The sequence below is a fragment of the Notothenia coriiceps genome, unplaced genomic scaffold (assembly GCF_000735185.1).
Source record: "Notothenia coriiceps isolate Sejong01 unplaced genomic scaffold, NC01 NC01_scaffold00037250, whole genome shotgun sequence".
NCBI lineage: Eukaryota > Metazoa > Chordata > Actinopteri > Perciformes > Nototheniidae > Notothenia > Notothenia coriiceps.
This window is the reverse complement of record NW_011369951.1, coordinates 11727990-11744764: the sequence shown is the minus strand read 5'-3', so window position 1 is coordinate 11744764 and position 16775 is coordinate 11727990. Positions and strand designations below refer to the sequence as shown.

Genomic DNA, 16775 nt, shown 5'->3' with positions numbered 1-16775 from the left:
AGTATGGTGTCTCCCCCCTCTCTTCACTCATGCATATTATAAACAGGACATGTTTGCTTAATCCCAAATCTCTACCCGTCCTCCTTTGCTTCTTTGTCAGGTTGTCATTGTGAGTTATAATCTGCACAGAAATGGCTTTCCTGGTTAAAAATAAATGTTTAACAAAAAATAAATCCATGAAAGTGTGTGTGTGTGTGTGTGTGTTTGTGTGTTAGTCTGCGTGTTTGTTACTTTGAAACCAAATGTTCACATAAGCTGAGGATGACAACCACTTGACTGTGACTCTGACTTATACATGAAGGGCATTTGGTTTATGTGTATTCACATGTCGTTGCTGCGCAGACATTTAATTCACTCAGATTTCTCAAAGTATATGTTGCATGTTAGCTGCACTGTTTCCACGAGTTGGTTGGAAACAGTACAACACTAGATTTATCAGTCAAGTAATGATAATGTTACCAATGGCAAGAAACTTAGAGAATCTCTTTCAACCTGGCTGGAACACTGGGTTGAGGAAAACCGTATGAGAGTCACAAATGTTAAGCACTCACTGTACTGCAAAGCAACGCAGCTTAGACAGGCCGGATGTTGAATTGTATAATCTGACACCTCTCATGAGATAAAACATACAATGAAAAATATGTGCAAGCATTTGGTTTGTATCCGCGGTACCCTGTCATCTTTCTATTTATCCCTGCTGTAAATATCTGTTCCCCATTAGAAGCTCCCAGACCTATAAAAACAGCCAATAAAACATGCCCGCGCTCCGAATGTAACACCGGCTTTACTGTATATGGAAGCAGAGCTGTCAATGATAGACAGAGTCAGAGTGGATTTAAAAAGGTGTGTGTTTTCATGAGTCGGTGTTCTTTGTTACAATAGCCTTAATGGAGCGGAGTGTTTAGAAGCTGCTAATCCCAGCCAATGATGGAAACAAACGCACCTCGAGCCTTGGCCCTTCTATTTTTGCCTCTAGCATCCTCAGCACTTCAAGCATGCATCGTCCCGAGCTCAGGCTTAGGCAACTAGCACCTCATTACCATTCTGTTAATATAGCAGGGGATTCATTTCCTCCAGTGACCAGGCAAGGAGGGTTGGAGTCAAAGTTGGGGCGCACAGGAAGTTCAGATGATTGACATTTTCATGGGCAATTGGTTGCTTCAGTGTTTCTTAAATGTATTTATGGAGTCTTTAAAATGCATGTGTGTTCCTGGTGGTAAAGAAAACAGGAAGCAGGAGCTTATAGAGCACATGTGTCAAACTCAAGGCCCGGGGGCCAAATCAGGCCCTTGGTGGATTTAATTTCGGCCCGCAGGATTATTTCTAATTACTATTAGATCTGGCCCACCGGTATATTGCACGCACACCTTCACTTAATCCTGAGGATTTCCTCAGCTCTGAGTCTGAGCCCAAACATTGATGAACTTGCACCCAAGATGAGATGCCAAGTATCTGGTTTGAACTAGCACCACAGAGCAGCAGACTGAGTTTACATGGATGTTTCCTTCTTCACTTTTTTTCTTGCGACAACAGGGCATATTTGGTTCTTTGAGGGAAATTGTTTTTTTGAAGCTGTTGTTGGCCTGTGGAGAAATGTAATCATAACAAATGACTCCGGAAAAGCTGCAGATAGAGCCATAAGAAATGAATGCAACTGATTATTTAATGCTTAATGTTGTTTTTATAGGCAATAATTTAAGCTTCGTTAGCTCTAGGTTTAATATGTGCAATAACTTAATTTCAATAAGTTTTGCAATAAACATTGAACCAGTCCGGCCCTCGACTAGTACCCATTTTTTAATTTTGGCCCACTGTGCATTTGAGTTTGACACCCCTGTTATAGAGGATACACAAACAGCCGATCTAGATTTTAGAAAGTTGTTAAATTTTAGATTAACATTTTTAACAGTAGGCATTGCTCTTGATAGTTGACATTTTTATGGAATAATGTAATCACTCAGGTCTTTGCCTCTCTATGCTGCTATCAATAGGAATTAAAGTTGGCATTCCAGTGAGATATTCTACTTTCACCAAACATCAATACTTAAGTGGGGGTTTAGGCAGGTCATATTTTCAAATAAAGTCTGATTGAACCAAGTCGTATGGGAGACAGGACAGCTGCTGTATGATCATTTTATTCCGTAGATTTAAGGTGTATACTGTTAAGCAAAAGTATTTGACAACATCCTAGCTAAAGGATTACTGCCTTGGTATGACAACGTACAAGTAAAGATGAAAGGTCAAATTAGTAACCTGGTGCACGGATTTTCAAACCATCTGAAGAAAAGAAAAGATGTGAAAAGAATTTGGCTCCAACTAGATCCAAAAAAACCTTTTCATTCCTGACTGTTTATGTGTTTCATGGTCCTTAATCAGTGGTGAGTGGACAATAAGAAACTGGCAAACAACCCTGTGTTTTATCTGCTGCTTCCACAAAGGTTTTCACTCAAGCAGAAACCACAAAAGCTCCTTCTTCCAATGTGTCTATTGTGTAAAATGCAGTACCAGTAACAACCGCGAGATGCAGCTATGTGAAGGACAAAGTTCAATTTTCTTACTACAAGTCAATTTTAGCTAAGATCTCAACAGCCTCCTTCCATTTTCCATACTGTGTGTTGCAATTTTAAATAAGTGTGCCATCAAAGCACATCAACCTTCAGGCTATTGCATTAAAGTGGATTTTTTGAGCAACAGTATAAACGACCAGGTGGAAAACCTTTGTATGTAGTACCTTACAGTACTGAAGGCTGAAGCACTTTCCAGAGGTGCAGAAAGGCACTTCAAAATGATATCATTCAGTTCAGTATCCATTGGGCACTAACAGTACGCCACTCGAATGCAGTGTGAGCAAAACAGTGAGCTACAGAAAATCTCAATCAGTCAAAGTCTTTTACCAGACTGACCCTGCGTGGTTCGACACTTTACAAGAGACAGCATGGTTTGAGAGAGACAAATGGACCCAGTGGGGGAGTGAAGGAGAGACGTCTATTTTGGATGTCCAACTGACTACCTGACCCCTGTCAGCCTCCTCTGGAGCTGACCCGAAATGGCCATAAATCACCAGGAGCTGAGCGCTCACTCTGAAGGAACTGTGAAGCTGGCTGGATTTTTTAAAGCGTATTGTCTTTACAGAGGTATTTGTTTGTGTCTGAAATGTGATGCCTACAGTGGTTAGACAAAACAAAATTGTGTGTGACAGGAAGCTGGTAGATTGACTGTAGAATAAAGAATAAAGAAATAAGAGAGAATGTACAAGTCAAACATTCTTACTGATATATACAAATACATGCTAAATGAATGACCAGCTACTGTAATCTCCAAGAAAAGTAGTCAGTCCATAGCCTTGACCCAGTTCTGGCTGGTGGCGAGGTCTTATGGACCTTTAATGTTTGACTCATTTAGTGTGTGCTCCTTAGGCTGGATCTAATGCCATGACTGCCATATGATTCACATGCAGCCCAGGTCCTGAATGTCAAGTCAGCAGGCCTGGAGGAAGAAGTTGTTTCTATGAATAAAAAAGACCAAGAGTCTACTCTACGCTAACAGCTCTCAGAGACTGTACTTATGCAGAGCGGTACCTAAAGCTAAATGCTAACATCCTCACAATGTTGAAGCTATAAATATAACTGGTTTTAGGTTTACTATCTTAGGTTGGGATGTTGACATACTAAAATGTTGATAATTACCTCTATATACAAACAGCAGCATTATGGGAATATCAATATTTCCATATTTGGTCATAAACCACATTTTGGGCAAATTACAATTTCAGGAATTGGGGGAATAGTTGTTAAGACCTTTTACTTAAAACCATGTAAACGTTGTGTTGATTGGATATCAAGTCAGAGGATCACCAAAGTGATTATTGTTATTAAACCTTTAAAGCACTAAATATACTTTGGTAGTTTTTGTTGTATTAATATACTGTCACTGCTGGTGGTCTGACCTCCAATGTCTCGGCCACTTTCCCATGCTCCTTTCTGTCTAGAGGAAGAGACACACACAAACACACACAGACTCGAAGATAAGAAATAGAATACAAACTCAATATATAGTTTCCTAAACCTTTTCTCTGCTGTAAGTTTTCTCATTTAGCCTTCCAGAAAAACTACGACTCTCAAACCACCAAACATACTTGGAGGTCATTGTAATGAATGTTAAGCCTTGGCAGCTCAGGAAATACAACCAAATGTATATCATTCATCAAAGTGCATCTTTGTATAAATTCACATACTGATTGTATTATATGTTGTTAAAATAGGACAGGGAAACACATTTTTGGAGATATATCAGGAACATATTTCAGGCTTCTTAGTCACACAGCTTAACATAATAGACAGGTGATGCTGACCCAACACAAATAGACTTAAACCCTTAAACATTAAAGCAGAGTGCTGACCGGTGAGGGGGCATTAAAACAGGCCCGAGAACAACAACTAGAGGCCAGAGAGTACACCTGCACTCCGAGGAGACAAACAAACCTCCCCAGCAGCTGGTTAAACAACACACACACCCGCAAAACCTCCAGCCTCTTATTTATAACCTGCAGAGGAGACGCAGTCACCAGACAGACAGTAACAGCTGTAACACGGACGCCGAGGCGTTCAGGTCACACAGGAGGACCATTAAGCTTAAAAAACACACTACTGATCCTCTATTTTTGGACCTTTTTTATTAGCCAATTGTATTGAAAATAATTCGTCATTTGCACCAAACATTTTCAAAGCCAAAACTGACACTGATTTTATTTTTAAAAGAATGATAATCAAATAAATTCTTAAAAAGGTCTAAATAATACTCAAGATGTGTGTATGTTGAACTTCTGTTAGTTATTTCAGATATATATTTTGTTTTATTCATTGAAAACATAAAATCAGTGTGGAATATTGACACTGGTTAAACTGCCAGTTAAATAATGTGGCAATTTTTAAAACCAAAATCACTGTTTGTTTATTGAATGTTGAACTGCAGTGTTTTGCCATAATTGAAGAATAAGGTGAAAATAAATAATTAGTGCTAATGTACTATGTATCCACCAGGAGAAAAAGATGTTTAACAATCTAAATAATCATAAAGCTTACAAATGTTTTGATATAACAGTAGTTAGTAACTTAACCCTCCAAAAACAAAAACAAATTATGCAATGATTAATATCAACTAACAGCCAGAGTCAATCACGCTAATTTTGCTTCAGATGACTGACACTTGAGCACATGTCTTATGTGAGAGAGAGAGAGTGTGTGTGTGTGTGTGTGTGTGTGTGTGTGTGTGTGTGTGTGTGTGTGTGTGTGTGTGTGTGTGTGTGTGTGTCATCACATCATCAGTCTTAAGTTTATGTAACTTGACCGCCTGCAGAGCAAATACTTGAGGATGATTATCACCTTCTTTTTGGCTTCTGATAAAAAGGATATTTGCATGAATTAACTTTTCCTCTATTGAGGTGAAACACAATCCTTTGGGTACCAAGAAGTGTTGGAAAATAAGACATAAATAAGCCATTATTAAAATAAACTCTGGCATTGGCACAAGGAGTTTCTCCAGCAGTTCAGCTAAATGACTGTTCTGCTTGATATTCAGTGATCTGGCATATCCAGTACTAACATACTGCAGTACATGCATTTATAATCGGGTGTGTGCTGATTCAGCTCTGTCAATGTTACAAAAACCTGTCACTGTAATTCTACAGTTATTCATGGAGGCTACGGAAAAGACAATGAAAGACATTATAAATCCTCTAAACTGTGACTTTAAAATGAAATCAGCCATTAAATCATAATTTATGCGAGTCTCCAAAGTGCAAACAGTGCTGGTTCAGCTTGACACCATCATGCGACAAGTCAATTAGTCACTAAAGTGCCAACTTCAAACACAAAGCAAATCATTTAAGATTTAGTTTAGTCTGTGATTTAGCCAAAATTAACATTTAGTTGTGCCCTTTACCTTCAGATGCCATCCGTGTTTAGCACTCCGTTGACACACTTAATGAATGTGGGAGCTCCCTACCTCGCGTGTCGCTCTTCATGTCCGGACTGTGACAGAGTTGAGTTACCGCAGGAATACGCAGGGTATGTGACCACCTGCAGGAGAGGAGGGTCTCCTGTCTCCTGCTGGTGTCCGGGTCGGCAGTAGCGTCCTCCCGGTGCAGCAGTGTCCTCCGGGTGCCGCAGAGGCTTCGGCGTCTGATCCACCTTACCACGGAAATCAATGCGCGCCGAATGAGCGCAAATCAATGCGCCGCTCCTGGAGAGGGTGGCAATTTAGAAAATGAGACTAAACCGGGGGAAAGTGCATTTCTGCGGTATTGAGACTGGACACCGCTAAAGGAATGATTAATCAATAACATTTGACATTTGATAAACTATACAATTAAGATGTGTACCTTAGGCCTAATTAAGCTTGATATGTTTTCTTCACTAAAGATGTATATTTCTTTTATCTGAATATTGATCTTCCATGACCTGACGTTTTTACAATAATCTTAAAATAATGTATTTTTCCAAAAGTTTCCAGATAAGTTAACTACATTCTCTGATCCAACCCTGTCTGATAATCTTGCATGAATGAAATAGTTTGTAGGGATCTCTCTCTCTCTCTCTCTCTCTCTCTCTCTCTCTCTCTCTCTCTCTCTCTGCTTCCTTTCTCGTGGGAAAGATGAAGAGCAGCTTATGATAATACTTGAGGCTCAAAGGAAGTTCCTCTGCAGAATGAAATGTTCATTTCAACAGAATTTAAGAAATGTGTGCTATGACAATGTCCATACAGAGAATATTAACCATTATAGACTATTACGTAAGCCTAATGGTAATACAGCAGCACAGTGAAGGTTAGTTAGCAGTCTCAGATTCAGATTCCCACTGCTCCTCATGCATTTAATAATAATATGTTTGACCTGTCAAACGTATTGTTACATTTTGATAAAAGGTTGATTTGAAAAGTTACAGTTTATAGTTTATTGGAATAATAGAAAAATGTGTGAGTAATTTCCCAAGTGTATAAAGTAAACCAGCACAGAGGATTACAGTACAGTGCAGTGATACAATGACTAAAGAGTCTTTTTAATATCATCACCTTGGTTTTGGTGTATATGAGATACCATATTGGTAGTGCACTGATCTTAAGTTCATTTAGATTTCTCCATCATTAACAACTAACGACTAACTAGCAAGGGCCCCTCTCTTGACATGAAAAAATGTGTTTCCTGTTTGGGTCAGAGGGTGTAGTAACCGAGAGCGACTAACATACATGTTATGTTAGTCATAGTTTTCAGGGGTGTTGCAGTTCATAAGGTAAACAAAACAGCCACCAACAACTGAAGTATAAGTATTTTAAATTGAGGCGTTATCTTTCACTCTGAAGCAAGATGGAAGACTGAAGTATTATTACTTTGGTTCTATATAGGTTGACTTAAAGGCAGTTATTTATTGAATAAACTAAGAGAGGAGTAGTCATTCAACAAAATTAGATCTTCATAAATGTGAAGGTTCCCTATTATACTGTTTTTCATCAATATATTACAGCTCTCAGATATATACAAAACATCTCTCTGAAGTGTTTGGCTCGAAACACCTAACAGATCGTGCATTGTAGCATCCCATAATCCCCTCTGTTTCAGCCCTGTTTCAAAAGTGCTGATTCTCTGTCTGTTACTTTAGATAAATAAGGAGCCCCTCCCCACGCCCCTCTGAGAGATATTTGGTTAAAAAGAACACAATGGTGCTCTAGGAGGAGATTCAGGTGATAAGGTGGGGGGGTTACCTTGGTTGGTGATTGGCTAATGGTTACACAAGCCAAAAAATCGTTATGACATCATAAAGTGGCCAAAATCTGATCAGCTCATTTTCAGACAGGTTTTTATATAAATGGATCAGGACAAAACGAGAGAGAATCTTTCTTCCTGAAACTTTCAGAATGTCTTTACGCAGAGGGGAGGACACATGCTTATGTAAAAGACAGGAAAAAGTGGATTTTGCATAGGTGACCTTTGAATCTGTACCCTTTCAAATGTCCTTACCTCCACTAGATGGAGCCATGGCAGCCTCTTTTCGTTCAGTCCACACTTCTCTCTTTTAAAATAAATCATCCATGGCATTCAAACTCCTTTCTACAAGTTTATTGAACGTTTTACTACAACACAATGGTTCACAGACAATACAGCATAGTGATGAGACTATATATACAGAACTGTGATTCTTCATATAATCATGTTGACGCTACAGTTTAGGCATACAGAAATAAATAAAACAAACATATCTCTGAACAAAGTAAGCGTGTACATATCTTAGCTTTATACTATGTCATGGCACGCTATTTTACTTACAAGATTAACAATATATAGCACACGTATTTTAGATATGTTGAAATCAGACAGTGGGTGACAATATAGTACACATTCGCCGCTCCTTCAGATGTATTTATTATACTTAAAACAGATCGAATAGAGGGTCTGTGTGGACACGTACAGTAGGGTCTGACCGGTTATCTTCTTTATTTAGGACGCCATGTGCTAGGATGTTTTACACTATGGGTGAAATTAGGTGTTTTTTCTGAAGATGTATTATCTGTTAAGCCTCGAAGAACACACTGCGACCTGATTGGTCATCAGCACTCACATGGTTGTAAGGGTTAGGACGATGGTTGAGGATGATTGCTATGAATGTGAAGCCCTGAGATGTTGTTAATGCCAGTAAGAGCATGAGATAGAGCGGCGCTGTCATGAATGAGGATCAGAAGACCTCCACCCAAATTACTCGGGTCATATTTGGGATAATTTACACATAGTCATGCCATGTATTAAAGCAAACTTTACAAAGAGAAATATCTTCAATATAAAAGATTTTCATGAGCAAAAGCTTGTTATGTTTTCTTTACGGTTCAATTCAGTGACTCAACTCAATCCAAACACAAAACTATCCTTGTCACCCACACTGCTTTCTTCTATCCTGATTGGCTGGTCAGGATTGTTTACAGAAGAATAACAGCATGACTTGAGAAAAGGCTCAAACAACAAGCTTCTGTCCAAACGGCCATTCATCCAAAACTGGTGGCTGCTCAGCGGGGGACGCGTCTGCAGAAACTCTCTATCTTTCCATTGCTCTGACTAAAGAGCACTGAATCACTGAATACTTTCCATGTAGTCATATTAAAGGGGTTTTAGATGTTACTACAAATTGAGATTACACAGTCAATAATTTACAATAGCATTTCAGCATTAAGAGGTACCAAATAGGAAAATGCATCAAACACCAGAAAGTTAAGGAACATCTTTGAGTGTCAACATGACCTGCCCTGATACGGAATAACTGCTGCACTCAAACATTTTGAGAGCAATTTTCCAGCTATTCTCCCGTTTCTTATATGATAGAGGAGGAAGCTGTGTAGGAATAAACTCCAGGAGAATATTACTAATGCCCTGAAGAGAACCTTTAAATCTACTCACAGCTATTGAAGTTCTAAACTTTCTACAGAAACTAAGATCAGCTGTTATAGAGCTTCTGAAAGGATGTTAGTGTAATATCATATAATGAGAAGCTCTAGAGGTGGTAATTACAGATCTATGCACATGGCAGCGTGTTAGTGTGATTATGAGAAGTTGTTAAAGCCCGGTATGAAGACTCACATGGAGTGGAGAAGGGATCCACGGTAAATAGATGTGGGCAGCGTTACCTGAAATGTATAACAGCGACAAACAGCTGCAACATCACAAAAGAAAAGTAAGACTGTAAATCAGGACTGGGCTTCCCTGATGCATGTTGCACCTGATGCCCTCTTTTTTAAAACTTAAACTAGACATAGATGTGTATTTTGTTATTATTTTCACACTAAATAGAAAAATCTAAACAGACCATGATCAGGATTAAGGGATACCAGCACTCTCTTTTCCTCTCTTTCTGTGACATCTGTCAAAGTCGATCAGACACTCGCAGCATACCGGCTCCTGACTGGGATCAGGACACATGCAAAGATTTTGAAAGCCAACCCGCTAAGCGACATGCATGCAGAGAGAGGGTCTTCTGTTACAAGCTGGCGTTACACACTATACTCTTATTTACGACGGAGAAAAAGGTCACGTCTGCCTACAGTATGTCATCCGCATGATGCCCTTAAGGAGGTGTGTGCAGGGGAAGGTGGAGGCTGTGCATTCACACAGACAGTTGCTGGTCAAAAACCTCTACTGGAGTATACAGCACTATTATTTACAACATGTGTGCATCAGGGATGGAGTCAGCCCTGTTTCAGTTCAACCACCTCAGGAGGTAACACGCATCGCTGATATCGCCTCAGAAAAGGATTGGCATCTAGTCGGATGAGTTGATTGAATGTCATGTATTCAAAAAGAAATTCTGATTTGATTTACTTCCTGCACTGAGTGAACTGGAGAGGACTGAACTGCAAACCTGAGGGTGAGCGTGGTCACCATGGGAGGGGCTTCATCTAGTTTGAAGACTACAGGGTTAAAGATCTTCATCATCATCTTCATCAGTTATGCAGTAGAGGGACGGGGAGACAGGCTGCATGCAGATGTAAAGGGAGGGTCCTTTATAGGTACAGTGTTTGGTCAACATCTGGAAAGAAAAGAGACAATAAAAACAGAAACAAGTTAAATGACATAATGAAGTATGGTCTGTGTGTGTGTGTGTGTGTGTGTGTGTGTGTGTGTGTGTGTGTGTGTGTGTGTGTGTGTGTGTGTGTGTGTGTGTGTGTGTGTGTGTGTGTGTGTTGCTAATCACCATGGTATTAACTTGCAGCGGTCTCCTGCTGAATGATAAAGTGTCTGTTTGATTCATCCACCTCGCTGCCACAGTGAACATCACTTCTGTCATGAAAATATACAAACACAACGCTTAGTACACAACTAACTATACCGAAAGCATAATCGCACCGGACGCTGCATTTAATCATTAGTGTTTAAATTGAATGATAATTAAACATTCTCTTAATTTAATAAAATAGAGCAGAAACAACACACAGCTCCGTGTTTTTGTTGAAAGTGAATTTACTGAAACTGAGTTCCTTACCTGTTGTCATTGATGTCTCTCGTTTCACTGTTGGTGTTACCTGTTGGAATAACAACTAAGTAACATTTGTCGATTCATTAATATATCCTATAATATAACAGCAAGTGAACAAAGAATGTCAAACTCCTGATAAAAAATATCTTGTATGTGTTATTGCATTACATAAATGTGATAAGATTTGTGACAAATGTTTTAATTTAAGCCAAATCTGTGTCACTCCCATATACAGACTGCATGTTCACATTCATTTGGAAACAGGTAAACATGTATGCTCTTGTACTTACCATTGTCGATGTTGAGTGGGAAGGACTCCAGTGTGTCTCCATTGTATTTCCCTGCTCTGTAGCCCAGCGCTGTGGAAACTCTGTGGAAAACATCCCAGAGGAAACAGAAAACCATCATGGTCAATAACGAGAGCAGCATGTGGGGTTAGAGAGAGACACTTGTCTGATTCAGTATTTCAAAAATATCAAGAAGGTAGATGGAGTAAAAAGGAACAGATTGATAAACAACACTTAAAATCAAAGAGAAAAGCCAGCCAGCTGTAGGTTATAATAATATCATATAAATTAGCATGCATGGATGAATGCTCTCAGTAGTTTGGGAAGGTCTGAAGGAAGGACTTGAACTCACGTGTTGCTCTGGACAGAGTTGGGGTTGCAGTCGACGCTGGCGGTGCTCGGCTGTGTCACGTTGCCCTGGAAGAGAGCGTTGCTGTAGGTGTTGGCGTGCTCATTGGCCCGGATGTAAGTGTAGAAGGGGTTGGTGGGAGAGCAGACGGGCAGCTGCTTCGGCCTCACTGGCTTGGCTGTTGGGAGGAGGAAGTCATGTCAAGTAAGATACTACTTCTACGGAGATGTGATACTGAAGACCATACATTTCAAATGCAGAGGTGGGAAGTAGTGGAGTACAAATCGTTACTGTACTTAAGTACATTTTCTGGTATCAGTACTTTACTCCACTACTTATTTTTCTGACGACTTTTTACTTTGACTTCTTATATTTTCTAAACAGGCTGGTTACTTTAGTTTTAATGTGTGTTTGGTGGCCTGATCATTATTATTTAGAGTCATTGCGTGCCTATTGATTTGAACACGATCCGTGTATCCTTCATTTCCTGATCTTCTCTAAAGAAGAGGGACCAATGAAAACTTTGTCATTTTGCCGTTGTTCAGCATGGAAACATTCATTAGCTAACAATGACATTATTGTTCTATATCATATAAAGGGAGGTCAGTTACTTTTTAAAACAGTTGGTAGTTACGGGTACTTTTTACTTAAGTACATTTCGAAGCCCATACTTCTTTACTTTTACTTGAGTGAAGAAGTTTAGTCAGTACTTCTACTTTTACCAGAGTATTTTTAAACATGAGTATCTGTACTTCTACTTGAGTAAAGAATGTGTGTACTTTTACCAACTCTGTTCAAATGCATATAACAAACAGACTTTATGAAGTACCGATCTGTGCTGCATGGGGGCGCCTCTGAGCGCTCTTGGCCCTCATGGCGTCCTTGATGCGGTCGACCTCCTGCTGGTAGCGGCGGCGGTCCATCATGGCGCCCTCCTTGGCGTCCCTCAGTGCAGTCTCCAGGGCCTTAACTCTCTCAGCAGTAGACCGAAGACGTTTCTCCAGCTTTGGAAGCTCACAGCGCAGATCTGCATTGTCACGTACCAGCTGGAGGAAGAGAGAGACGTGACACAGGGCGGAATATTGGATAGAAATCATAAACTATCAAATGAAAAACCAGAGGAAGTGCAAGGAGTGAAAGGGTGTAGCTAAGTATGACACTTACACGTTTAGGGACTGAAATTGAATTCTTACTTAAAATGAATGTAAGTACAAACACACAAGAAGCCATGCAATTACAGCAATATGATGCAATTGACAGATTAGTCAACTCTGTAAAGCAACAAGTGAGATCAGAGAGCACACTTTTCTTACATCACACATGATTTGTTTGTTTTACATACAGTATGTAACTTATCGTACTTTACAAAGTATCTTGAAAACAGCGATACATCGTTTTGAGGGATCCTTGGTGTGCAGATTGTTGTGAAAACATCCCCAAAATGGATGTTTCTCTTGAATTGAAAATAACAGGATTACTCTCTCCCAGTCTAATATAATGCAGACTGCCGGTTGTGTTTGCACCAGTAAAACCCCTCTCATCCTCTCTTTGTGTTTCTTACCTGTTTGTGAACCTTTGTAAGTTGGTCCAGGTTATTTTCAAGAAAGGAAATCTTCTGCTTCTGGGTGCAAGACCCCCCACTATCATCAGGCTCCATTTCGGAACTCTGCAGAGAGGAAGACGAAGCACGAAGATGAGCAAATATAAAGAAACCAAGGTGGGGGAAAGAGGGTTTCTGTTATCCAGGGGCATTATCTGCTTGAATCATGTGACAGTCAAATGTACCAAACAACCCATTTAAAGCCCAATCAACAACAGCTATTCATCAAATGTTAAGGGAAATAAAGGATATTGCTGTTATTCATCCTGAGGTATATCAGTCAGTATTCAGGTCACAGATTCCTAGACATGAAAACAACATTTCTTGAGTCACTGTCCTCTCTTGCGAGCCTTCAGCTTCTTACTCTTTTAACCCTCGACGTGAGGTCTTGAACAAACAGCTTTCGGAGGTTGTGGAGGGTCTGGAGCTCGCGGGCCTGGAGGACAGATGAACAGGATGTTAGTATGACAGCTCTTGATGTAAGCAAACAGTATGCAAATAAGACAGAGACACAACGAGGGACAATGTCTCTGACAGATAGTGATGTCAATTTTACTCACGACGGTCTCCTCCAGACCTTTTAAGTCCTGTTTGGTCTGCTCATGACGCTCATGCAGGAATCTGACAGAGACAGTAAAATAAATATTACAAATAGGACAAAAACTCCTTCAGTATATTTCAATATATTTTTGTTGTCTTGAGCGCCCTCTGGTGGATTCTGAGAGAAGGGAGAGTGGACTGTTTTTCTTTTAAATAATAATGAACAGAAACGTCCACCATGTGCTGACTCATCACACATAACGATCTCCATACTCTGTTTCAAGCACACTGGGATGTCAAGTGTGAGAAAATGTTCTTTATGTTGACTGTATGTTCGGATGAAGTCGGATATTGGTGTTTACTCTAAAAAACGTTAACAAAATGTACTTAATTAACTTTATTATAATTAAATGTATTGTTTTCCATCTATTTAATTTCTTATTGTATTCTTATTATGCATCATGTTTTCATTGTCTTGTGTATTTTGATATAGTTATATATTGTATGTTTATTCCTATGGTTATATTTCTTGAAGTTTCAATGATAAAAGTGTTAAAAAAGAAATTGAAAAGTGTGAGAAAGTCCCCGACACTTACGAGAGCTCCTCCAGGCGCTCGCTCTTGGTGTTGTCCTGACACTTGAGGCGTTCAAAGTCAGCGCGAACCTGAGCCAGCTCCAGCTCCAGCTTGGAGTTGCGGCTGGAGGTGTGAAACAACAGCAAAACCTGATTATTAGTTTGTATAATTGTATGCATGCAGAATAGAAAGATTTATGATATGTAGCGAATAATAATAGTAGCATATATAACGATTAGTAATAAGCGATTGTCACATATGTATCCATGTGTAAATATAAATATCTGAGGTGGTCACTGACTCGGTGAGCTCGTCGATGATCCTCTGCTTCTCGTTGATCTCATCCCGCAGGCGGGCCAGCTGCTTGTGGTGGACGCCGCGGTGAGACTCGCTCTGCTGACGAGGAACCTTCTGGAAAGTGAAGAGCAAACACATTACAGATACTGACTTCAGCAGGAGGAACTAGAAAATTAAGTAAATATAATCTGTTTGAACGTATTCTTTGGAGCACATTGGTTTGACGAGGCCATCGTGCAACAAAGACAATATGAGGGGTCAGATCATGTAGCATCATACAGGGAAACTCTGGTGTGACAGGTCGTGTAGGAATTTCTCTTTTCTTTTCATCAATTAGCTTTAAGGCTGGAAGTAGAGATTTCTTACCTTCACATTTCCATCCTCAATCTCACCCTTCTCTGCTTCCTTTTCCTCAAGCATGGAGTTATCTAGTAGAACACAAGTAGAAAGAAAGCCTTCACCACAGAGCAACAACCCATTAACACTTCCAGGGAAGTCACTAAGAAATGTAAACAAGAGGATAACCTATTCTGTATTTCAGTACAACATTTCTGCGTAAGTGTACACATGTTACCCTGGTCTTGCAGCTTGGCCAGCTCCTCGCTCAGGGAGTCGTGGCTCTCCTCCAGCAGCCTCTTCTTCTGCTCCACGCTCTGCATGTACTCCGTCAGAGAGCGGATCTTAGCCTCATGCTGGACAAATATAAACACAGATACAGTTATAAAAGATTATAAAACCATGACATAATGCAATACATGATTACTTCAATCGGCCTTTCATAAACTCCTTCTCCTCTCCATGGCTCACCTGAGAGATGAGGAGCTGGCAGGAGGAGAGCTCCCTCCCGGTCTCCTCCATCTTGCGGTGGCACTCCAGCTGCATGTTCTCCAGCTGGCGGCAGCGCTTCACCATGCTCTTCACCTCCGACTTGATCTTGCTGATGTAGAGGCGAGCCACCGTGAACTCCTCCTCGATCGCACCGCTAATCTCCACCGGCTGAGGATCGGAGAAAACATTTCATTATTTTCTCTTTCAAAAATGTTCACCAGTAAGGAAAAACAGGAATTAAGAAAACAACAAAAACAACACTCTATTAAGGGTTGGCTTCAGTGTATGAGCATTTTTGGATGTTAATAGAAATATTTTGGTACCACTTTACAATAAGACTACCCTTATAAAGGGTTGACAAATAGTTTGTAAAATTCATTTATTAATTAGGTTGTGAACACTTGATAAGACATGAGATAAACAGGGCAACTGTGACCGGTTGCTTGCCAAATAGTGAGCCCACATTTATCTGTACTGCTAAGCTTTATTAGAAATGGTAGTAACTCATTAATAAATGGGAATGTGTTTTACACTTTACAATAAGGCTCCCTTTTGGCAGTTATAAATGTTAGTAACTCGTAAATAAATGGTCATAAGAGATGCCAAAAAACATCCAGATGGAAAGGGGGGAGAATCAACTCAGTGAACAACAGATACCAAGGATGCTGGCTGATGAAGAAGACGAAATAAGCTACTGTAGGTAGCCAATATAAAGCTTTGTCATCTTGCCAAATAGTGAGCCTGTGTTGATGTATGAAAACTATGTTAGAACTGATTTATAAATGGTTCTTAATGATTAATGAAGTGTTTACAACCTAATTCATAACCTAATTATAAGCCCTTTATGAATCCTTCATAAGGGTAGTCTTATTGTAAAGTAGTACCAATATTTCTATAGGGTTAGAATCCTGATTCTGTGAATGGAAAATAGGTTGAAAGCCCTCGATCCTGGGAGTCTTAAAGAATTTATGTTTAATACTGTTTTTAAATGTCATTTTATAATGTGTTTCTGCTGCACTATTTCTTAATGTCTTTTTTTTTTGTAAAGCCCTTTGCATAGTTCTTTTGACCGTCGTCCTCCTTCGCCTGTAGCCCGACTGCAGGAGTTACAGAACTACCCCTAGAAGTCGCTCAAGTCGTTGTAGCACCCGTTGCCCTCTAGTTCCGACCACCCTCAAGGTGGACTATCAAAATCTTTTAATTTTGTTGTTAAACTTGGAACCGAATAGGTTACAAAGGGTAAAGATAAGGTCCCTTATAAACACGTATATTTGTTATGGAGTAAAAATA

The 16775-nt window shown here is 39.8% G+C and overlaps 1 protein-coding gene across 1 annotated transcript in view; it reads right to left on the bottom strand.

Annotated features, from left to right (window-relative positions):
• Positions 1-8095: 8095 nt before the first annotated feature.
• The window catches only part of LOC104967307 (kinesin heavy chain isoform 5A-like), a 10824-nt gene continuing 2144 nt past the window's right edge, over positions 8096-16775 (bottom strand). Inside the window, exons 7-20 of the mRNA XM_010796718.1 lie at positions 15465-15653; positions 15232-15349; positions 15024-15085; positions 14662-14771; positions 14382-14483; positions 13806-13866; positions 13610-13681; positions 13207-13311; positions 12475-12691; positions 11649-11823; positions 11300-11379; positions 11016-11070; positions 10728-10813; positions 8096-10562 (exon numbers count right to left, since the gene is read on the bottom strand). Coding sequence (XP_010795020.1) covers positions 10735-10813; positions 11016-11070; positions 11300-11379; positions 11649-11823; positions 12475-12691; positions 13207-13311; positions 13610-13681; positions 13806-13866; positions 14382-14483; positions 14662-14771; positions 15024-15085; positions 15232-15349; positions 15465-15653 — 1425 coding nt within the window. The 3' untranslated portion in view covers positions 8096-10562; positions 10728-10734. The remainder of the gene's footprint in view (positions 10563-10727; positions 10814-11015; positions 11071-11299; positions 11380-11648; positions 11824-12474; positions 12692-13206; positions 13312-13609; positions 13682-13805; positions 13867-14381; positions 14484-14661; positions 14772-15023; positions 15086-15231; positions 15350-15464; positions 15654-16775) is intronic.